Genomic DNA, 27,414 nt, shown 5'->3' on the forward strand with positions numbered 1-27,414 from the left:
TACGAGTAAACCTGCACTCTGAGAACGGAGAGCTCTGCCAGGAACATAAGGCTCTATCAGGTCTTGTAAATGCTGCGGAGCTAAGCCGTTTTGGGCTTTATATGCAAGTAATAACATTTTAAATTGGATTCTAAATTTTACTTTCCGGCTTGATGACCCGTCAGAACCGGTCTAGAACCAGAACCCGAACAAACAGAGTCAGAACTGGGCTGCATGGTTTTATTGGTTCTGTACAAACCGACCGCGATGAAGCAAAACATTTAAACATTAAACATTTGTACAAGATGGCGGCGGTGAAGGGGCGGGGCCTCTGCTCCAGGTGGGCGGGGCCTCAGCCTGGAGGCGGGGCCTCTGCTCCAGGTGGGCGGGGCCTGGGCCTGGAGGCGGGGCCTCAGCTCCATGTGGGCGGGGCCACGAGCGTCAGGTGACTCGAGTCCAAAAACAAAGAAAAAGGTTGTCCATCATCCAGGGGGAGGAGCTATCGACCTGCGGAGGACACGCCCACTCCAGAGGGAAACAGGATGTCTGTGGGCGTGGTCCCGGGTGGGGGCGTGGTCCCGGGTGGGGGCGTGGTCCCGGGTGGGGGCGTGGTCACATGACGGCACACGGACGGTGAGGTTTGTGGTCATGTGACCTCCTGGATACTTTTGAAGCGAACAATCGATATCGACATTCAGACGAGCCGCCGCTGCAAAGCCTGGAGGCCCCGCCCCCAGGGCTGAGGCCCCGCCCCCAGGGCTGAGGCCCCGGGCCCTCGAGCTGGAGGCGGGGCCTCAGCCCTGGGGGCGGGGCCTCTAAGCAGCGGCAGGTGGAGGTGAGTTAGTGCATGAAGCTGATGTCCAATCACAGTGGAGCACGGAGACATGGTGGGCGGAGCCTCTACTGGTCACCAGGGGGCGGAGCCTCTACCGGCCACCAGGGGGCGGAGCCTCTACCGGCCACCAGGGGGCGGAGCCTCTACTGGTCACCAGGGGGCGGAGCCTCCTTTTTATTCATTTATTTTTGCTCCGCCCACTTGTGGTTCTCCACGACAGTGACTTCCTGGGGGCGGGGCCGGGTCAGAGAGCCTCCTGATTGGCCGTCAGGAACTCCTGGGGGCGGGGCCGGGTCAGAGAGCCTCCTGATTGGCCGTCAGGAACTCCTGGGGGCGGGGCCGGGTCAGAGAGCCTCCTGATTGGCCGTCAGGACCCCCTGGGGGCGGGGCCGGGTCAGAGAGCCTCCTGATTGGCCGTCAGGACCCCCTGGGGGCGGGGCCGGGTCAGAGAGCCTCCTGATTGGCCGTCAGGACCTCCTGGGGGCGGGGCCGGGTCAGAGAGCCTCCTGATTGGCCGTCAGGACCTCCTGGGGGCGGGGCCGGGTCAGAGAGCCTCCTGATTGGCCGTCAGGACCTCCTGGGGGCGGGGCCGGGTCAGAGAGCCTCCTGATTGGCCGTCAGGACCTCCTGGGGGCGGGGCCGGGTCAGAGAGCCTCCTGATTGGCCGTCAGGACCTCCTGGGGGCGGGGCCGGGTCAGAGAGCCTCCTGATTGGCCGTCAGGACCTCCTGGGGGCGGGGCCGGGTCAGAGAGCCTCCTGATTGGCCGTCAGGACCTCCTGGGGGCGGGGCCGGGTCAGAGAGCCTCCTGATTGGCCGTCAGGACCTCCTGGGGGCGGGGCCGGGTCAGAGAGCCTCCTGATTGGCCGTCAGGAACTCCTCCGCCCTCCTGTGAGCCTCCAGAGCTTTGATGGTGTAAACGTCCTGAGGAAGCTCCGACTTCCTCCTCGTCAGAACCTTGTCCTTCTTCAGGTCCTTCAGGCCCTGAAACACAGAGCACAGGTGTGGGCGGAGCTTAGGACATGTGTGGGCGGGGCTACAGGTGTGGGCGGGGCTACAGGTGTGGGCGGGGCTACATGTGTGGGCGGGGCTACATGTGTGGGCGGGGCTACAGGTGTGGGCGGGGCTACATGTGTGGGCGGGGCTACAGGTGTGTGTCTGAAACACAGACCGTTATGAACGTTACACCTTTAACCTTTAACCTTTAACCCCAGAGGTTGAAGCTTCATACTTTTATGAAGTATTTTATTAAAACATTAAACTATAATTGAGGTTGTTACAGATATTTAGAGAGTAAAACATGTTTAGATTATAAATAGATTATAAACCTGTGAAGCTTCTTTCTCCACCGTTTTCTTCAGCAGCTGAATGTCTTCAACGGTCGGAGTCTCCGAGTCCATGGAGTCACAAACCGGCTGATAACACACACACATAAACATATATACATGTTAGATACACACACCAGCAACACACACACACGCACGCACGCACGCACGCACGCACGCACACACACACACACACACACACACACACACACACACACACACATAATCATATATACATGTTAGATACACACACCAGCTACACACACACATAAACACACATTAGAGATACACGCACGCACGCACGCACGCACGCACGCACGCACGCACGCACGCACGCACGCACGCACGCACGCACGCACGCACACACACACACAGGTACACACACACACCACACACACACACACACAGGTACACACACACACACACACACACACACACACACACATAATCATATATACATGTTAGATACACACACCAGCTACACACACACATAAACACACATTAGAGATACACGCACGCACGCACGCACGCACACACACACACACACACACACACACACATAATCATATATACATGTTAGATACACACACCAGCTACACACACACATAAACACACATTAGAGATACACGCACGCACGCACGCACGCACGCACGCACGCACGCACGCACGCACGCACGCACGCACGCACGCACGCACGCACGCACGCACGCACGCACGCACGCACGCACGCACGCACGCACGCACGCACGCACGCACACACACACACAGGTACACACACACACACACACACACACACACACACACACACACACACACACAGGTACACACACACGCACGCACGCACGCACGCACGCACGCACGCACGCACGCACGCACGCACGCACGCACGCACGCACGCACGCACGCACGCACGCACGCACGCACGCACGCACGCACGCACGCACGCACGCACGCACGCACACACACACACACACACCAGCAGGAACTCACCTCTTCCTGTGGGCGGAGTCCCGGCCGGAGGGGGTGGAGCTTCTGACTCTGGAAACAGAAAAGAGGAGGAGCTTCTGAGACCACCTGGTTCTGGTTCTGGTTCAGAACCAGAACCAGTTCCAGACCACCTGGTTCTGGTCCAGAACCAGGACCAGAACCAGTTCCAGACCACCGTGGAACTGGTTCTGGTTCAGAACAAGAATCCTCCCATCAACTCCGTCCCCAGGTGATGACATCATCCCCTCCTGACTGAACCAGTTCTGGTCCTGAAGGACCCGGAGGTCAGAACCAGAACCAGACTGAATGCTGGCCCGCCCCCTTTTGGGGGCGGGGCCTGGTCTGGCCCGGGAACCCCCCAGAGATGCAGCTGTTGTCATGGTGATGGATCTGTTGTCATGGTGATGGATCTGTTGTCATGGATCTAGATCTGTTGTCATGGTGATGATCTGGATCTGTTGTCATGGTGATGGATCTGTTGTCATGGTGATGGATCTGTTGTCATGGTGATGGATCTGTTGTCATGGTGATGGATCTGTTGTCATGGTGATGGATCTGTTGTCATGGTGATGGATCTGTTGTCATGGTGATGGATCTGTTGTCATGGTTACCTGAGGGTTCTGACGGGCCAGTTCTTCGATCCTCATCCAGATTTCCTCTCGCTCCTTCACCTTGTACTTCTCCCTGATGGAAAGAGAGAGTATCGATCAGTGAGAGTATTGATCAGTGAGAGTATTGATCAGTGAGAGTATTGATCAGTGAGAGTACCACTACCGTAACAGAACTGGTAACTGCCGGGGTGTGTGTGTACTTGTACCTCTGCTTCTCAGCCTTGTACTGCTGGCTACAATCATCAAACAGCTTCTGGTTCATCTCCATGAAGAGTTTCAGGGCGTTGTAGATCAGACCGTGGATCGTCCTGGGGGGAGAGAGGACCATGAGGACCTGGTATGTACCTGGACCTAGACCTGGTCCTGGTCTAGACCAGGTCTAGGTCTGGGTCTAGTCTGAACCTTAAGGTTCTACGCTACACCAACGCAGAGCCTACTCCGTTGCCGGGACTCTGTTGCCGCAACGCCGTTGCCGCGACGCCGTTGCCGCAACGCTGTTGCCCTGACTCCGTTGCCGCGACGCCGTTGCCGTGACGCCGTTGCCGTGACGCCGTTGCCGTGACGCCGTTGCCGTGACTCCGTTGCCGTGACTCCGTTGCCGTGACTCCGCTGCCGTGACGCCGCTGCCGTGACGCCGTTGCCGCGACTCCGTTGCCGTAACGCCGTTGCCGCGACTCCGTTGCCCTGACTCCGTTGCCGTGACGCCGTTGCCGTGACGCCGTTGCCGTGACGCCGTTGCCGTGTCTCCATCGCCGTGTCTCCGTCGCCGTGTCTCCGTCGCCGCAACGCCGTTGCCCTGACTCCGTTGCCCTGACTCCGTTGCCGCGACGCCGTTGCCCTGACTCCGTTGCCCTGACTCCGTTGCCGCGACGCCATTGCCCTGACTCCGTTGCCCTGACTCCGTTGCCGTGACGCCGTTGCCGTGACGCCGTTGCCGTGACGCCGTTGCCGTGACGCCGTTGCCGTGACGCCGTTGCCCTGACTCCGTTGCCCTGACTCCGTTGCCGCGACGCCGTTGCCGTGACTCCGTTGCCGTGACTCCGTTGCCGTGACTCCGTTGCCGTGACGCCGTTGCCGTGACGCCGTTGCCGTGACGCTGTTGCCGTGAATCCGTTGCTGTGACACCGTTGCCGCGACTCCGTTGCCGCGACTCCGTTGCCGTGTCTCCGTCGCCGTGACGCCGTTGCCGCGACTCCGTTGCCGTGACGCCGTTGCCGCGACTCCGTTGCCGTGTCTCCGTCGCCGTGACGCCGTTGCCGCGACGCTGTTGCCGTGACTCTGTTGCCGTGTCTCCGTCGCCGCGACGCCATTGCCGCGACGCCGTTGCCGTGACTCCGTTGCCGTGACGCTGTGTGTGTACTTGTGTTTACTTGTGTGTACTTGTACATGTGTGTGTGTACTTGTACATGTGTGTGTATGTACTTGTACTTGTGTGTACTTATACATGTGTGTACTTGTACTTGTTCCAGTGGCTCTTGGAGTTCTTGTAAAGCGCCGGGAACATGATGGGGAGAATCTTGGCGGCGTTGTCGCTGATCAGACTCATGATGTACTCGTTGTTCCAGTAGTAGAGGGCCCGCTCCGCCACCTAAACAACAACAACAAAAAAAAAAAAAAAAAGAAAAGAGCTGTATGACACCAGGAAAAGAGCTGTTTGACACCAGGAAAAGAGCTGTATGACACCAGGAAAAGAGCTGTATGACACCAGGAAAAGAGCTGTATGACACCAGGAAAAGAGCTGTATGACACCAGGAAAAGAGCTGTATGACACCAGGAAAAGAGCTACATGACACCAGGAAAAGAGCTGTATGACACCAGGAAAATAGTCACATGACACCAGGAAAAGAGCTGCATGACACCAGGAAAAGAGCTGTATGACACCAGGAAAAGAGCTGTATGACACCAGGAAAAGAGCTGTATGACACCAGGAAAAGAGCTGTATGACACCAGGAAAAGAGCTGTATGACACCAGGAAAAGAGCTGTATGACACCAGGAAAAGAGCTGTATGACACCAGGAAAAGAGCTGTATGACTCCAGGAAAAGAGCTGTATGACACCAGGAAAAGAGCTGTATGACACCAGGAAAAGAGCTGCATGACACCAGGAAAAGAGCTGCATGACTCCAGGAAAAGAGTCACATGACTCCAGGAAAAGAGCTGTATGACTCCAGGAAAAGAGCTGTATGACACCAGGAAAAGAGCTACATGACACCAGGAAAAGAGCTGCATGACACCAGGAAAAGAGCTGTATGACACCAGGAAAAGAGCTGTATGACACCAGGAAAAGAGCTGTATGACACCAGGAAAAGAGTCACATGACACCAGGAAAAGAGCTGCATGACTCCAGGAAAAGAGCTGTATGACACCAGGAAAAGAGTCACATGACTCCAGGAAAAGAGCTGTATGACTCCAGGAAAAGAGCTGTATGACACCAGGAAAAGAGCTACATGACACCAGGAAAAGAGCTGCATGACACCAGGAAAAGAGCTGTATGACACCAGGAAAAGAGCTGTATGACACCAGGAAAAGAGCTGTATGACACCAGGAAAATAGTCACATGACACCAGGAAAAGAGCTGCATGACTCCAGGAAAAGAGCTGTATGACACCAGGAAAAGAGCTGTATGACACCAGGAAAAGAGCTGTATGACTCCAGGAAAAGAGCTGTATGACACCAGGAAAAGAGCTACATGACACCAGGAAAAGAGCTGCATGACACCAGGAAAAGAGCTGTATGACACCAGGAAAAGAGCTGTATGACACCAGGAAAAGAGCTGTATGACACCAGGAAAATAGTCACATGACACCAGGAAAAGAGCTGCATGACTCCAGGAAAAGAGCTGTATGACACCAGGAAAATAGTCACATGACACCAGGAAAAGAGCTGCATGACTCCAGGAAAAGAGTCACATGACTCCAGGAAAAGAGCTGTATGACACCAGGAAAAGAGCTGTATGACTCCAGGAAAAGAGCTGTATGACACCAGGAAAAGAGCTGCATGACACCAGGAAAAGAGCTGCATGACACCAGGAAAAGAGCTGTATGACACCAGGAAAAGAGCTGTATGACACCAGGAAAAGAGCTGTATGACACCAGGAAAATAGTCACATGACACCAGGAAAAGAGCTGCATGACTCCAGGAAAAGAGTCACATGACTCCAGGAAAAGAGCTGTATGACTCCAGGAAAAGAGCTGTATGACACCAGAAAAAGAGCTGTATGACTCCAGGAAAAGATGCTGCATGACTCCAGGAAAAGAGCTGTATGACACCAGGAAAAGAGCTGCATGACACCAGGAAAAGAGCTGTATGACACCAGGAAAAGAGTCACATGACTCCAGGAAAAGAGCTGCATGACACCAGGAAAAGAGCTGCATGACACCAGGAAAAGATGCTGCATGACACCAGGAAAAGATGCTGCATGACAGCAGGAAAAGAGCTGCATGACAGCAGGAAAAGACCTGCATGACACCAGGAAAAGATGCTGCATGACTCCAGGAAAAGAGCTGTATGACACCAGGAAAAGAGCTGTATGACACCAGGAAAAGAGCTGCATGACACCAGGAAAAGAGCTGTATGACACCAGGAAAAGAGTCACATGACTCCAGGAAAAGAGCTGTATGACACCAGGAAAAGAGCTGCATGACACCAGGAAAAGATGCTGCATGACACCAGGAAAAGATGCTGCATGACAGCAGGAAAAGAGCTGCATGACACCAGGAAAAGAGCTGTATGACGCCAGGAAAAGAGCTGCATGACACCAGGAAAATAGCTGTATGACTCCAGAAAAAGAGCTGTATGACTCCAGGAAAAGAGCTGCATGACACCAGGAAAAGAGCTGTATGACACCAGGAAAAGAGCTGCATGACACCAGGAAAAGAGCTGTATGACACCAGGAAAAGAACCGTATGACACCGGGAAAAGAGCTGCATGACACCAGGAAAAGAGTTGCATGACACCAGGAAAAGAGCTGTATGACACCAGGAAAAGAGCTGCATGACTCCAGGAAAAGAGCTGTATGACACCAGGAAAAGAGCTGTATGACACACGTCAGCTGCTGGAACAGCTGGTCCTGGTCCAGACCTGGTCCTGGTATAGACCCGGTCCCGGTTCCGTACCTGGAAGTGTGGGCTGGACACACACGTGGCCAGCTGCCGGAACAGCGGTTCCTGGACCTTGCAGAACTCGGAGGGCTCGATGACGTCCAGAATCTCCTCCAGCTCGTTCAGGAACATCACCTCCTTCGGGCTGTGGGTCTTCGGCCAGAACTTCAGCAGGCCCAGGATCACCTGGGGGTCAGAGGTCAGAACTTCAGCAGGCCCAGGATCACCTGGGGGTCAGAGGTCAGAACTTCAGCAGGCCCAGGATCACCTGGGGGTCAGAGGTCAGAGGTCAGGATCACCTGGGGGTCAGAGGTCAGAGGTCAGGATCACCTGCAGGGTCAGGGGACATACCGAACTATGGTTCTTCGCAGTTTTTCATTTATTTTGCCAATTTTTTCACCATTGCATAAATCAAATAAATGTGCAGTGAAAAACCCGCCAGTCACAATTTGTCTTACTGAACTTGTAACTTGTACTTTCTCATAATCCTTTTTCATTTTCTCCCGTTCAAATCCAGTTAATCGGGTTGCAGGGCTGATCTGCGCAATTTGAAGCCTTGTATAATAATTGTAAGATTGGAGGATCTGGTCGTATCAGTGAGGTTTCTCCACCACATCGGTACTACGGTTCCTTTTCTCTGCTGTGCGTCCGTCACCGTCTCCATCACCAGCACTTTCCCAAATCCAACTCAGCCTGGGTCATTTCTCCTCTGCTTTTTCCCACATCCCAGTAATGATCTGACATGTTTGCTGAATTTAACACCGCGTTTACGCCCCTCACTCCACGCTGTTCGCTGTTTGATTGCGTCATCACACGCCGTTATTAATTGTTCGGTTTCTTCCCCACTTATTCCACCTTAAGTGTTTTCGTGCTATTTTCGGCCGAACAATTCTGGTTACCGAACATTCGGTGCATCAATAGTTAGAGGTCAGGGGTCAGAGGTCACTCACCCCCCCCCCCAGTGTTGTCATGGTAACAGCTACTCACCGGCTCCGTCAGGCTGCTGTCCTTCTCCAGGAACTGGACCACGCAGTAGGCCAGCTGGAACAGAGAGGACCGGTTAGACCCGGGACCAGAGGGTAGTTCTGACCCGGTACTGGTTCTGACCCGGTACTGGTTCTGACCCGGTACTGACCCGGTACCGGTTCTGACCCGGTACTGGTTCTGACCCGGTACTGGTTCTGACCCGGTACTGGCTCTGACCCGGTACTGGCTCCGACCCGGTACTGGCTCTGACCCGGTACTGGTTCTGACCCGGTACTGACCCGGTACTGGCTCTGACCCGGTACTGGCTCTGACCCGGTACTGACCCGGTACTGGCTCTGACCCGGTACTGGTTCTGACCCGGTACTGGTTCTGACCCGGTACTGACCCGGTACTGGCTCTGACCCGGTACTGGCTCTGACCCGGTACTGGCTCTCACCCGGTACTGGCTCTGACCCGGTACTGGTTCTGACCCGGTACTGGTCCTGACCCGGTACTGGTTCTGACCCGGTACTGACCCGGTACTGGCTCTGACCCGGTACTGGTTCTGACCCGGTACTGGTTCTGGTGGTACCTACCTGCGGGTGGTAGACGCTCAGGGACTTGACCTTGTGCAGCGGCAGCAGAACCCGGATCAGGAACATCTTGTGTTCTTCTTTGAGCGGCAGAGCGAAGCCGTTGATGATGCTGCAACACAGAACCAGAACCGTGACCCGGTGACCCGCAGAACCACCAGAACCGTGACCCGGTGACCCGGTGACCCGCAGAACCACCAGAACCGTGACCCGGTGACCCGCAGAACCACCAGAACCTCGACGACACGCCGCCATTCTCACATGAACAAAAACATTCCAGGAATAAAATCACTATTTCATAAAGTATTCAATACTGATCAATACTGATCTATACAGATCAATACTGATCCATATTAATCCATACTGATCAATACTGATCAATACATGAGTGTTCAGGTGTTCTTACCTGCCCAGGATCTCCAGCAGTTCTGCGATGCCGTTGTGATGCTCCGTCTCATAGATGAACCTGCAGGACCAGCACAGTGTTAGACTGGGAACTCTGGGAACTCTGGGAACTCTGGGAACTCTGGGAACACTGGGAACTCTGGGAACACTGGGAACTCTGGGAACACTGGGAACTCTGGGAACACTGGGAACACTGGGAACACTGGGAACTCTGGGAACTCTGGGAACTCTGGGAACTCTGGGAACTATAGGAACTCTGGGAACTCTGGGAACTCTGGGAACTATAGGAACTCTGGGAACTCTGGGAACTCTGGGAACTCTGGGAACACTGGGAACACTGGGAACACTGGGAACTCTGGGAACTCTGGGAACTATAGGAACTCTGGGAACTCTGGGAACTCTGGGAACTATAGGAACTCTGGGAACTCTGGGAACTCTGGGAACTCTGGAACTCTGGAACACTGGGAACTCTGGGAACTCTGGGAACTCTGGGAACTCTGAGGGCACAGCACATCCAAGTGATCGCCGCGACTTCGTGGCGCTCGAAACCCGGAGACTGTTGGGGGGGCTGATAAGAGGGGGGGGGGGGGCGGGGAAGGCGTTGAGTTGAGGGAGGTGGTTATCAGTAAGTGTGTGTGAGCGGTAAGTCCGTGAACTTCACTCAGAGCTGCTCCTCAGCCAATGTCCTTGATGTTATCAGACGGCTCGGTCAGTTCTGAAACAGGTCCACAGATGTTCCTGAGAGGGGAGGGTTAGTGGGGGCAGAGTCACCTTGTTTACATTCCACCAGGGAGATTGTGACCAGAGTGATCGGCCAAAACCGCCCTGTCAAGGCCAGATTATAGAATCAACAATTATATTGAAAACAGGCAGCCTCAGTCATTTTCCGTCTGCCTTCAGTCTCTGGTTCATCAATGGCGACTCCAATCAGACGAATTTGTGATCAATTCCCACCAAGCCGAGCTTCCAACTTCTCCAAGGTCTTCTCCATCTTACCAATGAGCTCAAAGACGCCGCCAGCCTGAGATTCTGTTCAAGAATCACATCCAGCTTACGGCTTTGCTCCCCCAACGTTAAAGTCTGAGTGTTGATCACCTTGCTTGATCCTTCAGCCACGTCCGGCAGCTCTGAAAGAGCCAGAACAGCTGTCAACGACTTACGCGTTTGTCGGTAGACCAGGAATCCCCCTCCTCCGATCAGGAGAAATCCTGCTATCATAAATCCAATTATGCATCTTCAACGTCCTCGACAGACAGAATCACCAAACACAACGGTTTCCAATGTTTCCAGGAATCCATTGTGTATCCAGCAAAAAATGTCCCATCGGGGCAGGAGGGCTCCCTTACCCCCTGACTTCTTGTCGCAAAAATTTGGTCAATTGTGCTGAGAGACCAGTTAATCAATTCCATGATTGTAGAGTTTCGGAGGAATGAAAAGAAGAGACTGAAGACGAGACCAAAGCAGCAGCAGGTCAGATAGGGAGGGAGAGGAGCAGAAAAAGCGTCCGCCTTCGTCGAGAGTCGGAAGAAGAATCTCAAGTGATCGGGAGCTAAAACATCCTGATCGGGACAAACCTAGTGGGAGGTTCTGCAGCGATTAGCCAGGTGTGTGCAGGTGTGTGTAGGTGTGTTTACAGGTGTGTGCAGGTGTGTGCAGGTGTGTGTAGGTGTGTTTACAGGTGTGTGCAGGTGTGTGCAGGTGTGTGCAGGTGTGTTTACAGGTGTGTTTACAGGTGTAGCCAGGTGTGTGCAGGTGTGTAGGTACGTTGTTTCTCACTTGTAGAAGATGTTGTTGATCTGGCGGTGGATGTAGGTGTTTGCAGGTGTGTTTACAGGTGTATCCAGGTGTGTCCAGGTGTGTCCCTCACCTGTAGAAGATGTTGTTGATGTGGCGGCGGATGTAAGCCCGCAGGCCCAGGAACTTCCCGTAGATCCGGTGCAGGATCGTCTTCAGGAAGTCTCTCTCCCGGGGATCCTCGCTGTCGAACAGCTCCAGCAGCTGGAACACAGGTAACCACAGGTAACCACAGGTAACAGGTCAGGGGTCACCTGTCTCACCTGTCTCACCTGGGGGGGGTCACCTGTCTCACCTGTCTCACCCGTCTCACCTGTCTCACCTGTCTCACCTGTCTCACCTGTCTCTACTCACCGACATTACGAACTTCTGGTCGATGTATTTCTTGGCGACGTTTGCCAGGAAATCTGGAGACTCCAGGAACCGCAGGAAGAACTCGTACACGAGCTAAAAACACAATTATACTGGAATAAAAACACAATTATACCGGAATAAAAACACAATTATACTGGAATAAAAACACAATTATACCGGAATAAAAACACAATTATACCGGAATAAAAACACAATTATACTGGAATAAAAACACAATTATACTGGAATAAAAACACAATTATACTGGAATAAAAACACAATTATACTGGAATAAAAACACAATTATACTGGAATAAAAACACAATTATACTGGAATAAAAACACAATTATACTGGAATAAAAACACAATTATACCGGAATAAAAACACAATTATACCGGAATAAAAACACAATTATACTGGAATAAAAACACAATTATACTGGAATAAAAACACAATTATACTGGAATAAAAACACAATTATACTGGAATAAAAACACAATTATACTGGAATAAAAACACAATTATACTGGAATAAAATATAACATTTATGGAAGAACTCGAACACCAGCTGGAGAGACAGAGATTATTATGGGATATAATCTACTTAGATAACAATTATACAGGAATAAAATATAACATTTGTGCAGGTTTGGTGGCGGCGCCGGCGCTAACACCTACCTGGAGCTAACACCTACCTGAAGCTAACACCTACCTGGAGCTAACACCTACCTGGAGCTAACACCTACCTGGAGCTAACACTTACCTGGAGCTAACACCTACCTGGAGCTAACACCTACCTGGAGCTAACACTTACCTGGAGCTAACACCTACCTGGAGCTAACACTTACCTGGAGCTAACACTTACCTGGAGCTAACACCTACCTGGAGCTAACACCTACCTGGAGCTAACACTTACCTGGAGCTAACACTTACCTGCAGCTAACACCTACCTGGAGCTAACACCTACCTGAAGCTAACACCTACCTGGAGCTAACACGTACCTGCAGGTGCGGCCACGCGGCCTCCAGCGTGGGCTCGTCCTCCTCGGGGTCGAACTCGGCTCCGGTCGGGTTGGAGGACGGAGGAAGAGTCCGGAACAGGTTCACCGAGAACTGTGGAGACGAGCGGAGCGTTAGCCTCCAGAACCCACGTCGCTAGGAGCGTTAGCCTCCAGAACCCGCGCCGCTAGGAGCGTTAGCCTCCCGAACCCGTCGGCCCCTATCGGCCCCCGGCGGACCCGCCCCCCCCACCCACCATCAGCACGGCCTCCGGGTAGATGCTCTCCGTCACCACGTCGTTGCCGTGGGTGATGTACTCCACCATCTCGTTAAGCCCCGCCCTCTTCACCTCCTTGAACTTCAGGTCGCTGAGCGGGTCGCTCACGAAGTCGAACAGGACGCAGCACTGGCGCAGTTTCTGGACGAACAGCTCCTCCCGGTCCGGGGGGGGGGAATCTGGGGGGGGGGGGGGATCAGGGAGGGGGCGGTGGTGATGTCACAGGTCAGAGGTCACGCAGGTCGCTACATCTCCTGCAACCTGATTGGTTGTTAACTGTGGTATCATGAGCATATCATTTTTCATTCCAATGTATACAGTATACTGTTTATATTTCATAATTAAATATTTTTTACTCTTTCCCTGCATGTGTGTGTGTTAACTGTACGCCTGCTGCACAAAATGAATTTCCCCATTGAGGGAGAAATACAGGATAATCTTATCTTATCTTATCTCAAATATCTCAAAATTGTGACTTTTTTCTCTACTTTTTTCTAAAAATTTTGACTTTTTTCTCAAAATTTTGACTTTTTTCTCGACTTTTTTCTCAAAATTTTGACTTTTTTCTCAACTTTTTTCTCAACTTTTTTCTCAAAATGTTGACTTTTTTCTCAACTTTTTTCTCAAAATGTTGACTTTTTTCTCAACTTTTTTCTCAAAATTTTGACTTTTTTTCTCGACTTTTTTCTCAAAATTTTGACTTTTTTTCTCAAAATATCAACTTTTTTCTCAAGATTTCAACTTTTTCCTGCAATCTGATTGGTTGTTAACTGTGGTATAATGATCTGATTGGTTGTTAACTGTGGTATAATGATCTGATTGGTTGTTAACTGTGGTATAATGATCTGATTGGTTGTTAACTGTGGTATAATGATCTGATTGGTTGTTAACTGTGGTATAATGATCTGATTGGTTGTTAACTGTGGTATAATGATCTGATTGGTTGTTAACTGTGGTATAATGATCTGATTGGTTGTTAACTGTGGTATAATGATCTGATTGGTTGTTAACTGTGGTATAATGATCTGATTGGTTGTTAACTGTGGTATAATGATCTGATTGGTTGTTAACTGTGGTATAATGATCTGATTGGTTGTTAACTGTGGTATAATGATCTGATTGGTTGTTAACTGTGGTATAATGATCTGATTGGTTGTTAACTGTGGTATAATGAGCTTATACCACGGCTTCTATTCTAAAGCCTCATCACAGCAGATCATTCCACGTCAGGGAAGCAACAATGTTTCCAGCTGCCGGACGTGGCTGAAGGATCAAGCAAGGTGATCAACACTCAGACTTTAACGTTGGGGGAGCAAAGCCGTAAGCTGGATGTGATTCTTGAACAGAATCGCAGGCTAGCGGCGTCTTTGAGCTCATTGGTAAGATGGATAAGACCTTGGAGAAGTTGGAAGCTCGGCTTGGCGGAAATTGATCACAAATTGGTCTGATTGGAGTCGCCATTGATGAACCAGAGACTGAAGGCAGACGGAAAATTACTGAGTCTGTCTGTTTGCAATATAATTGTTGATTCTATAGTCTGGCCTTGACAGGGCGGTTTATGCCGATCGCTCTGGTCACAATCTCCCTGGTGGAATGTAAACAAGGTGACAACAACCAACTGGTACAGATTTGTTGACGGTTACAGCAGGGAGCAGAAAGTAGCTGGTGGTAAAGTTATCCCCGTCTGGTTAGTTTAATTAGTTTCGGTTACCTTTGAGGGCGGGTCTGACCCGGTTTGACCCGGTTTACCTTTGAGGGCGGGTCTGACCCGGTTTACCTTTGAGGGCGGGTCTGACCCGGTTTACCTTTGAGGGCGGGTCTGACCCGGTTTACCTTTGAGGGCGGGTCTGACCCGGTTTACCTTTGAGGGCGGGCAGCTTCTGCAGCTCCCGGTTCCGGGTCAGGCTGAAGCGGGAGGAGCTCTGGCGCCGCTCCTTCTTGACCAGCTGGGGGCCCCCGGAGTACTTGATCTTGTTGAGCTGGGTGGGGGGGGGCGTGCTGCTGGGCCTCTGGGCGGGGGGGGGCGTGCTGCTGCTGCTGCTGCTGGTGCTGCTGGCCCGCTTGCTGCCGCCCTGCTGGGGAGGGACAGATATAGACCCGGTTCAGACCCAGAACGTTGGAATTCACTTAAAAGGTTCAATATAACAGAACTGAATGTTAATTTGCATAAAAGTTGTTTTCTTGATCAGCAAATTACGGACGACACTTGGCACAAAATAATACAGGGAATTTTTTCATCTTCCATCTGTCTTAGACATGCTGTCATTCAGTTTAAAATTGTACATCGTCTGCACTGGTCTAAAGTAAAGCTCTCTAAGATCAGTGTTGATATCGACCCCACTTGTGATAGGGGCGGGCGAGATCCAGCCACTCTCCTACACATGTTCTGGACGTGTCCAAAGCTTTTTGCTTTCTGGCAGCTCATCTTTGAGACCTTTTCTAAGATCTTTGCAAAAAGGCTTGCACCGTCTCCATTCATTGCACTTTTTGGTGTACCTCAGATAGACTCCCAGCTAGAGATGTGGGAAAGAATGATGGTGGCTTTCTGCTCTCTCCTAGCTAGGAGACTGATATTACTGAAATGGAAAGACCCAGCACCTCCAACATACAGTCATTGGGTTCGGGAAATCATGTACCATATCAAGTTGGAGAAGATCAGATACACAATAAGGGGGTCTACTACAACATTTTAGAACATTTGGCAGCCTTTCTTAATGTTTGTTGAAGATATGGAGGCAGACAGTATAGTACACTAAACCTCTGTTGCTGTCCTCAGTCATCTTTACTATTGTATCTCTTTTGTTGCTGTTTGTTTGTTTTTTGTTATCTGGCTATATGAGCACTGAATGCTGAACTATGTATTTCCTACTGTGAACTCTATATGTCTGGTATTTTGTTTTCTTCTTGTGTGTTCTGTTGAACTTATGTTAAACTGTAAACTATAACTTGTAAAACTAAATAAAAATACCTCATAAAAGTTGTTGTTTTCTTGGACTGAATGCACCTTTCTTTGGAGAGAAAGGGTCACTAAACGCTGTCTCCTCCCGCCCCGCTGCCCTCATTGACAAAACAAACGTCCACCTGCTATACGGGCTCTGCTAGTTGACTATTAACACAAGATACGTCTATATGCAGATGATGTCTTGATATTTGTTTCCAATCCAGAGATGTCAATACCAGCTCTACTTGACATTATTGATCTATTTAGCATATTTTCTGGGTATAAATTTAATTTGACCAAATCTGAAGCCATGCTGTCGAAGAATAATATAACATCCAGTTCAGAAGTCGCTGTGGTGTATTTAGTTTTAGTCTGTGGTGTATTTAGTTTTAGTCTGTGGTGTATTTAGTTTTAGTCTGTGGTGTATTTAGTTTTAGTCTGTGGTGTATTTAGTTTTAGTCTGTGGTGTAGAGAGTTTTAGTCTGTGGTGTAGAGAGTTTTATTTTTTTTCGTACGATTTTTCATACGTTTTTCGTGCGTTTTTTCGTACGTTTTTTCGTACGTTTTTTCGTACGATTTTTCGTACGTTTTTTCGTGCGTTTTTTCGTACGTTTTTTCGTAGTTTTTCGTACGTTTTTTCGTACGATTTTTCATACGTTTTTTCGTGCGTTTTTTCGTGCGTTTTTTCCTACGATTTTTCGTATGATTTTTCGTACGTTTTTTCGTACGTTTTTTCGGGCGTTTTTTCGTACGTTTTTTCGTGCGTTTTTTCGTACGTTTTTTCGGGCGTTTTTTCGTACGTTTTTTCGTGCATTTTTTCGTACGTTTTTTCGTGCATTTTTTCGTGCGTTTTTTCGTGTGTTTTTTTCGTATCTTTTTTCGTACGTTTTTTCGTACAGTTTTTCGTACGTTTTTTCGTACGTTTTTTCGTGCGTTTTTTCGTACGTTTTTTCGTGCGTTTTTTCGTACGTTTTTTCGTACGTTTTTTCGTGCGTTTTTTCGTGCGTTTTTTCGTACGTTTTTTCGTGCGTTTTTTCGTATCTTTTTTCGTATCTTTTTTCGTACGTTTTTTCGTACATTTTTTTTGGAACAGTTTTTCGTACGTTTTTTCGTGCGTTTTTTCGTACGTTTATTCGTGCGTTTTTTCGTACGTTTTTTCGTATGTTTTTTCGTGCATTTTTTCGTATGTTTTTTCATGCATTTTTTCGTGCGTTTTTTCGTGTGTTTTTTTCGTATCTTTTTTCGTATCTTTTTTTCGTATCTTTTTTCGTACGTTTTTTCGTACGGTTTTTCGTACGTTTTTTCGTGCGTTTTTTCGTACGATTTTTCGTACGTTTTTTCGTGCGTTTTTTCGTACGTTTTTTCGGGCGTTTTTTCGTACGTTTTTTCGTGCATTTTTTCGTACGTTTTTTCGTGCATTTTTTCGTGCGTTTTTTCGTGTGTTTTTTTCGTATCTTTTTTCGTACGTTTTTTCGTACGTTTTTTCGTGCGTTTTTTCGTACGATTTTTCGTACGTTTTTTCGGGCGTTTTTTCGTACGTTTTTTCGTGCGTTTTTTCGTACGTTTTTTCGTACGTTTTTTCGTATGTTTTTTCGTGCGTTTTTTCGTACGATTTTTCGGGCGTTTTTTCGGGCGTTTTTTCGTACGTTTTTTCGGGCGTTTTTTCGTACGTTTTTTCGTGCATTTTTTCGTACGTTTTTTCGTGCATTTTTTCGTGCGTTTTTTCGTGTGTTTTTTTCGTATCTTTTTTCGTACGTTTTTTCGTACAGTTTTTCGTACGTTTTTTCGTACGGTTTTTCGTACGTTTTTTCGTGCGTTTTTTCGTACGATTTTTCGTACGTTTTTTCGGGCGTTTTTTCGTACGTTTTTTCGTGCGTTTTTTCGTACGTTTTTTCGTACAGTTTTTCGTGCGTTTTTTCGTACGTTTTTTTGTACAGTTTTTCGTGCGTTTTTTCGTACGTTTTTTTAGGCGTTTTTTCGTGCGTTTTTTCGTGCGTTTTTTCGTACGTTTTTTTTGTAAAATTTTTCGTACGTTTTTTTTTTTTTTAGTCTGTGGTGTAGAGAGTTTTAGTCTGTGGTGTAGAGAGTTTTAGTCTGTGGTGTATTTAGTTTTAGTCTGTGGTGTAGAGAGTTTTAGTCTGTGGTGTAGAGAGTTTTAGGGTGCGTCCCAATACTCCCCCTCGCCCTCCTTTTCTTCCCTAACCCTAACTTTTGCGCGTTCCCGTGAAGGTAGTGGTGTCCCAATTCCTCTTTTCACCTAGGGGGAGGGGGCATAACGAGGGCTAGGGGCTGAGAATAGCCCCTTCAAATCGAGGGATTTCAGATGCTGACTTGGCGAGCGAGGGGGTATGAAAAAAAGAGGCTCTGCGTCGATTTGACTCGCCGACCGAAGGCAAACAGGCAGACTGGTCTCAGAGAAATAGAGAGAAATAATCCTGTGACTCGTCAGATTTGTTTTGGATGTTTCTGATATAATAGTCTTCAGAAACCACAAAGTAATCCAGCTGTTATCTGGGTCATTTACACACTTTCAGATAAAGTTGCGGAAGATCACGCCAGAATAAAGGGATTTATGGTTCCGCGTTACACCAACGCAGATCCTACGGCGGAGGTTACGCAACCTACGCCGTAGGCTCTGCGTCGATTTAACGCGGACCCAAGCTCCGGACCCGGCAGACAGAAATCTCTAAATTTCGGAGCAAATTTCTTAACAGGCGTAGCTACAACTGTTAGATTTCATCTATTAAACCAACATATTCCTAAATGATTTATTTCAGCCGGCGTGATTCTCAACAGAGCTGCGTCCCGGGAGAGAGTGTCTCTCCCGGGGCTGACGGAGCAGCCTGACCCGGCGGAAACGTCTCTTCTCGGGCTGTGAGCTGAGGCTGCTCCCCGGGGCCGGCGGCTCTTCTCATCTCCGAAAACATCGGGTCAAATTTCTTAACAGGCGTTATTTGGATAAACTGAGCCCCGGTTGGGGATCTTAAGGTTACCATTATACCTGAAAAAATATTAAAACTTAATAAAGTGCCATATTAACAGCGCTACAGCTGAAATTAAAACAGCTTTTGGCTCTCAGCTTCCTGATCAGGGAAGGGATGAAAACGAGGGGTAGGGGGAGAATTGGGACAGGCACCTGGGCCAAGTGCCCTAGATCTCAAGTGCCCTAAAATCTCCCCCTTCTTTTTTAGGGCTTAGGGAAGAAAAGAAGTGCAAGTGGAGAAAAGAAGGGCGAGTGAAGGAGAATTGGGATTGGGCCTTTGTCTGTGGTGTAGAGAGTTTTAGTCTGTGGTGTAGAGAGTTTTAGTCTGTGGTGTAGAGAGTTTTAGTCCACTGTGGTGTAGAGAGTTTTAGTCTGTGGTGTAGAGAGTTTTAGTCTGTGGTGTAGAGAGTTTTAGTCTGTGGTGTAGAGAGTTTTAGTCTGTGGTGTAGAGAGTTTTAGTCTGTGGTGTATTTAGTTTTAGTCTGTGGTGTAGAGAGTTTTAGTCTGTGGTGTAGAGAGGTTTAGTCTGTGGTGTAGAGAGGTTTAGTCTGTGGTGTAGAGAGTTTTAGTCTGTGGTGTAGAGAGTTTTAGTCTGTGGTGTAGAGAGTTTTAGTCTGTGGTCTAGAGAGTTTTAGTCTGTGGTGTAGAGAGTTTTATTCTGTGGTGTAGAGAGTTTTAGTCTGTGGTGTAGAGAGGTTTAGTCTGTGGTGTAGAGAGTTTTAGTCTGTGGTGTAGAGAGTTTTATTCTGTGGTGTAGAGAGTTTTAGTCTGTGGTGTAGAGAGTTTTAGTCTGTGGTGTAGAGAGTTTTAGTCTGTGGTGTAGAGAGTTTTAGTCTGTGGTGTAGAGAGTTTTAGTCTGTGGTGTAGAGAGTTTTAGTCTGTGGTGTAGAGAGTTTTAGTCTGTGGTGTAGAGAGTTTTAGTCTGTGGTGTAGAGAGTTTTAGTCTGTGGTGTAGAGAGTTTTAGTCTGTGGTGTAGAGAGTTTTAGTCTGTGGTGTAGAGAGTTTTATTCAGTAGCCGGCGGTGAGCAGACCTACAGAGCGTGTCTGGGTTGGTGTGCTGACCCAGAGTGGTTGGAATCATGACTTTTATACAGTAAGTTCAAAGCACAAAAGGCAGGAATAAATGAGCCAAGTGAGAGACAAAAACATTTACAGTCAGATGTATCTGTGGCCAAATACCGTTATCAGGCATTTGTCATGACTGTCACTAAGTTGTAAATTACCCCATAGGGAGTTCTCGTGGTTCAAGTCTGTGGACAAATGAGTTGGTATTAACATATGAGTCAGTCAGGAACTTCTCAATCTCAAAATCTCGACTTTTTTCTCCAAATTTCTACTTTTTTCTCCAAATTTCTACTTTTTTCTCAAAATTTCGTCTTTTTTCTAGATTTTTTTCTCAAAATCTCAACTTTTTTCTCAAAATTTCGACATTTTTTCTCAAAATTTCGACTTTTTTCTCAAAATTTAGATTTTTGTCCCAAAATTTTGACTTTTTTCTCAATTTTTTTCTCAAGATTTCGTCTTTTTTCTCAAAATTTAGATTTTTGTCCCAAAATTTTGACTTTTTCTCGACCTTTTTCTCAAAATTTCGTCTTTTTTCTCTTTTTTTTTTTCTCAAAATTTCATCTTTTTTCTCTTTTTTTTTCCTCAAAATATGGAGTTGGTATTAACATATGAGTCAGTCAGGAACTTCATCATATGGAGTTGGTATTAACATATCAGTCAGTCAGGAACTTCATCATATGGAGTTGGTATTAACATATCAGTCAGTCAGGAGTTGAAAGGTGTCGTCCTTGCAGGGGGAGGAAGCTGGAGTTTCTCGTCAGCCGCGGTGTCACAATGCCTCATCAATTCCAATGGGGAGTCTTTATTTGACACCAGCTGCTTTACCTTCTTTTCCATTTAGCAGGTTTTGTTTACTTAGGTATATTCATAACTCCTACATTTAAGCAGATGTATAAAGCCAACTTTGTTCCTCTGTTGGAGAAGGTGAGGCAGGATTTGGAGCGATGGAACTCTTTGCCGGTCTCCTGGTTAGGGCGTATATGTTAGTTTATGAATACACTGCCTGGATTCAGTTCAGATCCATCAGCACCATGGAGAGTTCCTTTAGATCCATGGAGATCCATCAGCACCATCAGAACCATGGAGATCCATCAGAACCATGGAGATCCATCAGAACCATCAGAACCATGGAGATCCATCAGAACCATCAGAACCATGGAGATCCATCAGAACCATGGAGATCCATCAGAACCATGGAGAGTTCCTTTAGTTCCATGGAGATCCATCAGAACCATCAGAACCATCAGCACCATGGAGATCCATCAGCACCATGGAGAGTTCCTTTAGTTCCATGGAGATCCATCAGAACCATCAGAACCATCAGCACCATGGAGATCCATCAGCACCATGGAGAGTTCCTTTAGTTCCATGGAGATCCATCAGAACCATCAGAACCATCAGCACCATGGAGATCCATCAGCACCATGGAGAGTTCCTTTAGTTCCATGGAGATCCATCAGAACCATGGAGAGTTCCATCAGAACCATGGAGATCCATCAGAACCATGGAGATCCATCAGAACCATGGAGATCCATCAGAACCATGGAGAGTTCCTTTAGTTCCATGGAGATCCATCAGAACCATGGAGATCCATCAGAACCATGGAGATCCATCAGAACCATGGAGATCCATCAGAACCATGGAGATCCATCAGAACCATGGAGATCCATCAGAACCATGGAGAGTTCCATCAGAACCATGGAGATCCATCAGAACCATGGAGATCCATCAGAACCATGGAGATCCATCAGAACCATGGAGATCCATCAGATCCATCAGAACCATGGAGATCCATCAGAACCATGGAGATCCATCAGAACCATGGAGATCCATCAGAACCATGGAGATCCATCAGAACCATCAGCACCATGGAGAGATCCTTTAGTTCCATGGAGATCCATCAGAACCACAACGAGGCCAGTAGTAAACGGACAATAACCAGATGTGCGTATTGATCGTATTGATCGTATTGATCTGATTCTATTGATCTGATCGTATTGTATTGATTGTATTGATCTGATCTGATTGATCTGATTGTATTGATCTGATCGTATTGATCTGATTGTATTGATCTGATTGTATTGATCTGATCGTATTGATTGTATTGATCTGATCGTATTGATTGTATTGATCTGATCGTATTGATCGTATTGATCTGATCGTATTGATCTGATCGTATTGATTGTATTGATCTGATCGTATTGATTGTATTGATCTGATCGTATTGATCGTATTGATCTGATTGTATTGATCTGTTCGTATTGATCTGATTGTATTGATCGTATTGATCTGTTCGTATTGATCTGATTGTATTTATCTGATTGTATTGTATTGATCGTATTGATCTGTTCGTATTGATCGTATTGTATTGATTGTATTGATGGTATTGATCTGATCGTATTGATCATATTGATCGTATTGATCTGATTGTATTGATCATATTGATCGTATTGATCTGATCGTATTGATCTGATTGTATTGATCGTATTGATCATATTGATCTGATCGTATTGATCGTATTGATCTGATGGTATTGATCTGATCGTATTGATCTGATCATATTGATTTGATCATATTGATCTGATCGTATTGATCGTATTGTATTGACCTGATCGTATTGATCGTATTGATCTGATCGTATTGATCTTATCGTATTGATCTGATGGTATTGATCTGATCATATGGTATTGATCTGATCGTATTGATCTTATCGTATTGATCATATTGATCGTATTGATCGTATTGATCTGATCGTATTGACCTGATCGTATTGATCGTATTGATCTGATCGTATTGATCGTATTGATCTGATTGTATTGATCATATTGATCGTATTGATCTGATCGTATTGATCTGATCGTATTGATCTTATCGTATTGATCTTATCGTATTGATCATATTGATCGTATTGATCGTATTGATCTTATCGTATTGATCATATTGATCGTATTGATCGAGGACTCACCTCCTCCTGGTTCTCCGGACCTCCATCTTTCCCGCCGCTGCCGCTGGTTTTCCCGCCACTTTTACTGGATTTACTGGTTTCCTGTTTGGAGAAAGAAACGGATTAAAAACAGTTCTGATACTGGATACTGGACCAGAACCGGTCCAGAACCCCGGTCCAGAACCGGTCCAGAACCGGGACCAGAACCGGTCCAGAACCGGGACCAGAACCGGTCCAGAACCGGTCCAGAACCGGTCCAGAACCGGTCCAGAACCGGTCCAGAACCGGTCCAGAACCGGTCCAGAACCGGTGCAGCAGGGTCACGGGGGTCTGATGGAGAGCAGGGTCATGGGGGGGTCTATCTGCTGGAGTGAGAGGACAGGTCACCCGTCCATCACAGGGACACATATACAGACAAACAACCAGACACACTCACGCTCACACCTACGGGTGATTTAGAATCATCAATTCACCTAATATTAACCTAATTAACCTAATATTAACCTAATATTAACCTAATATTAACCTAATATTAACCTAATATTAACCTAATATTAACCTAATATTAGCCTACTAGCATGTTTTTGGACTGTGGGAGGAAGCCGGAGTACCGGGAGAGAACCCACACAAGCACGGGGAGAACATGCAAACTCCACACAGAAAGACCTGCTGGGCCTGGGAGTCGAACCGGGAACCTTCTTGCTGTGAGGCAACAGTGCTGACCGCTAAGACACCGCGCTGCCTTTACTGTAATAAACCTGTAATAAACCATCTATTTTCTATTTGAATGCATATTGTGTGAAGTTGATACATTTTTAAAAGGTTCTGCGTTTTGTTGTGTTTAGACCAGCGGTCGGCAACCTAAAATGTTTTAGATCCATATTGGACCAAAAACACAAAAAACAAATATGTCTGGAGCTGCAAAAAATGAAAAGTCTTGTATTAGAATAAAGGCAAATGGTGAAAGGCAAAATGTCGAAAAAAGTCAAAATATTGAGAAAAAAGTCAAAATGTTGAGAAAAAAGTCAAAATGTTGAGAAAAAAGTTGAAATGTTAAGGAAATAGTCAGAATTTCGAGAAAAAAGTCGAAATGTCGAGAAAAAAGTCGAAATGTTGAGAAAAAAAGTTGAAATGTCGAGATTAATGTTGAAGTACAATCTCGAGAAAAAAGTCAAAATGTCGAGAAAAAAGTCGAAATGTCGAGATTAAAAAGGAAAGGAAAAAGGAAGAAAAAAAGAAAAAAAAGGAAAAAAAGGTCAAACATTTTTGAAAAAGCTCCAGGAGCCACTAGGGCGGCGCTAAAGAGCCGCCCTAGTGGCTCTAGAGCCGCGGGTTGCCGACCCCTGGTTTAGACCGTCGTGTCTATTTTCTCTTTATAGATCTCATTAATGCCATTATAGACAATTGTGTCTATATTCTGAATATATTGTGTAATTGTAGTTTACATTTTATATTTAATCTGTATTAAAGATGGTTTGGCTCAGACTCTGAGTAGATTTTCCTTTCAGAAATAGAAATAAAGGAAGCTCCGATTTCAGCAGCGCAGGAGTAAAAAAATAAAAACATCCCCAAAACTTCTAAACTGCATAGAAATGTATTTATTTTATATGAAAAAACTAAATGCTTTGATTTAAAGTTTAAAGTAGCATTAAACTAGCATGACTGTACAGACAGACAACCATGTAGCAGCTGAACTAGCCTGCTATGCTAGCAGCTGAACTAGCTTCCTATGCTAGCAACTGAACTAGCCTGCTATGCTAGCAGCTGAACTAGCCTGCTATGCTAGCAGCTGAACTAGCTTCCTATGCTAGCAGCTAAACTAGCCTGCTATGCTAGCAGCTGAACTAGCTTCCTATGCTAGCAACTGAACTAGCCTGCTATGCTAGCAGCTGAACTAGCTTCCTATGCTAGCAGCTAAACTAGCCTGCTATGCTAGCAGCTGAACTAGCTTCCTATGCTAGCAACTGAACTAGCCTGCTATGCTAGCAGCTGAACTAGCTTCCTATGCTAGCAACTGAACTAGCCTGCTATGCTAATATGCTACGTACGTAACATCAGCCCAGATGTATAAATAGTTACAGGTGAAGAATATGGTGTAAAAGTTCATTTATTTCAATAATTCAACTTAAAAGGTAAAACTAATATATTACATAGTCTCATTACATGCAAAGCAAAATGTGTTAAACATTTATTTGTTATAATTTTGATGATTGAATTGTTTATTGATTTTATAATATAGAGATTTTTTATTTGGGGTTTTCATAAACTGTGAGCCATAATCACCAAAATTATAACAAATAAAGGCTTGAAATATCTCACTTTGCTTGTAGTGGGAAATAATATCCATTATGTGGATTGGATTAGCCTTGACTTGATGTGCAGGGGAACCAATCAGGTGTTTGGAATCCGCCCACTGAGTTTGACGAGTGAAACTGACAGTTTTACATTTACATTTCATGATTCACGAAATCATTAATTAAATGTGCCATTAATTAATTAAATGCTGAAATAATAAATATATATTTTTACTTAACAAACTTACAAACAATGAAGAATGCACACATGCATGAGATAAAATGACAACTTAAATTTGTTTTGCCGGTTTCCTTAGCATCTTTTCACTTTCTGTTTTCAGAACTATCATTATTATTACTATCATATTATTGCTATTATTATTATTATTATTATTATTATTATTATTATTATTATTATTATTATTATTATTATTATTATTATTATTATTACTATTACTATTATTATTATCATCACCATCATTATTATTATTATTATTATTACTACTATTATTATTATTTTGTGTGGACTTATGATACTTCATTTGTTTTTTTGTATATTCTATTCTGTTAAAAGGTGGGCAAGATAAGCTTTATGCTTCAAGCCCAGACCTTTTCGGTCAAATAATCACAATGTTGACCAGGGAAAAACCTGTGTTATCTTGTTTGTTGATTTTTGTTTGTGATTGACCGAAATAAATATTTACTAACTAACTAACTAACTTAACTTAAAATTAATTGTATTTTAATTTATTAATGACATATTTCATTATAATTTTAATTAATTAATGACATATTTAATTAATTAATTATATATTTAATTCCCATTTTAATTAATTAATTATGTATTTATTTATTTAATTTTGGCACAAAAAATCCTCCATACACCTGAATATTATTACATAAAAAAATAAGAGCATAATAATAAATGTCTGTATTGGTTCAATACGCAACTTTTAATTCTCAATTACGGAACAATTCTGTATTTTAAGGGTCGGGTGACGTCACCACGCTGACCTGAGTCTCTGTCTGACTCATCGTTCAGCACCAAGGACAGCGACTGTGATTGACAGCTGTCAGTGTGTGTGTGTGTGTGTGTGTGTGTGTGTGTGTGTGTGTGTGTGTGTGTGTGTGTGTGTGTGTGAGAGTTGTTAAGGTAAAATAATGATCATTAGGCCGTTGAGAATGATTGAAGCTCCGCCCCCGAGTACCGGTACTGGTACCGGGTCCAGTACCAGTACCAGGTCCGTTAGCAGCTTAGCTCCCGTGAATCAGACTGCAGTTCTCCCCGGTACCGGAACCAGGTACCGGGACCTGGTTCCGGTACCGGTACTGACCCGGTGCCGGTACCGGTACCGGTTCCGGGGCCTCCAGCTCACCTTCTCCTTCTTGGTCTTGTTGGGCATCTTGCCGGTTCCGCTGCCGGTTCTGGTTCCGTCCAGCCGGTTCCTCCCAGCCGGTTCCGCTGCCGGTCCGTCCAGCTGCTGGTTCTGGTTCCGTCCAGCTGATTCCGTCCCCCTAGTTCCTGGTTCTCCTGGTTCTGGTCCTGGTTCTCCTGGTTCCAGCCGGTTCTCCGGTTCTCCCCCCCGGAGCTCCGTCTCGTCTCTCCCCGGGTCTCGGCTGGTTTCGTCCCGCTGGTTCTCCCCGGAGCTCCGCTGGTTCTCCCGGTTCTCCGGTTCTCCTCCCCGGAGCTCCGTGATTCTCTCCCCGGGTTTGGGGCTCCGTCGGTCGGTCTGTCTCCGCGCTGCGCCCCGCTGCCCCTCCGGAGCAGGTGATTGGCTGGTGACTGTCTGGCCCCGCCCACTTCTGCCTAGCAACGCGCGGAGGGATTTTTCTGATTGGCTGAGAGCGAGCTCCGCGGAGAGGGCGAGACCGGGGAGTCTCCCCGGCAACACCAGCACCTCGGACCCGGTACCGATACCACCGACCCGGTGCCGACCCCCCTGGGGGCCAGAACGGTCCGGAA

General features: G+C 46.9%; 1 protein-coding gene across 2 annotated transcripts; it reads right to left on the reverse strand.

Annotated features, from left to right (window-relative positions):
• Positions 1-804: 804 nt before the first annotated feature.
• On the reverse strand, positions 805-27,198 carry ppp2r5d (protein phosphatase 2, regulatory subunit B', delta). Of its 2 annotated transcripts, none has more exons than XM_061745249.1 (17): positions 26,828-27,198; positions 23,179-23,259; positions 15,085-15,295; positions 13,203-13,402; positions 12,950-13,060; positions 11,947-12,039; positions 11,666-11,796; positions 9,800-9,859; positions 9,397-9,505; positions 8,822-8,875; positions 7,850-8,020; positions 5,196-5,323; positions 3,942-4,043; positions 3,736-3,808; positions 3,128-3,175; positions 2,141-2,227; positions 805-1,796 (listed from the first exon to the last, which is right to left on the reverse strand). In XM_061745249.1, exons 1-17 carry the CDS (start codon positions 26,852-26,854, stop codon positions 1,659-1,661), a joined length of 1,824 nt encoding a protein of 607 aa, XP_061601233.1. In that variant the 5' UTR covers positions 26,855-27,198; the 3' UTR covers positions 805-1,658. The 2 variants fall into 2 exon arrangements, with proteins under 2 accessions (XP_061601233.1, XP_061601232.1); XM_061745248.1 differs by having other exon boundaries at positions 15,085-15,298.
• Between the last annotated feature and the right edge of the window lie 216 nt (positions 27,199-27,414).

The sequence above is a fragment of the Cololabis saira genome, chromosome 17, assembly GCF_033807715.1.
Source record: "Cololabis saira isolate AMF1-May2022 chromosome 17, fColSai1.1, whole genome shotgun sequence".
NCBI classification, from domain to species: Eukaryota; Metazoa; Chordata; class Actinopteri; order Beloniformes; family Belonidae; genus Cololabis; species Cololabis saira.

Excerpts from the sequence above, each read along its gene's own strand:
- ppp2r5d (XM_061745248.1), bottom strand. The coding sequence starts at position 26,854 with ATGCCCAACAAGACCAAGAAGGAGAAG. Across the intron at positions 23,260-26,827 it reads ACAAGACCAAGAAGGAGAAG|GAAACCAGTAAATCCAGTAA; the intron begins GTGAGCTGGAGG and ends TTCTCCAAACAG. Across the intron at positions 2,228-3,127 it reads GACTCCGCCCACAGGAAGAG|CCGGTTTGTGACTCCATGGA; the intron begins GTGAGTTCCTGC and ends GTGTGTTATCAG.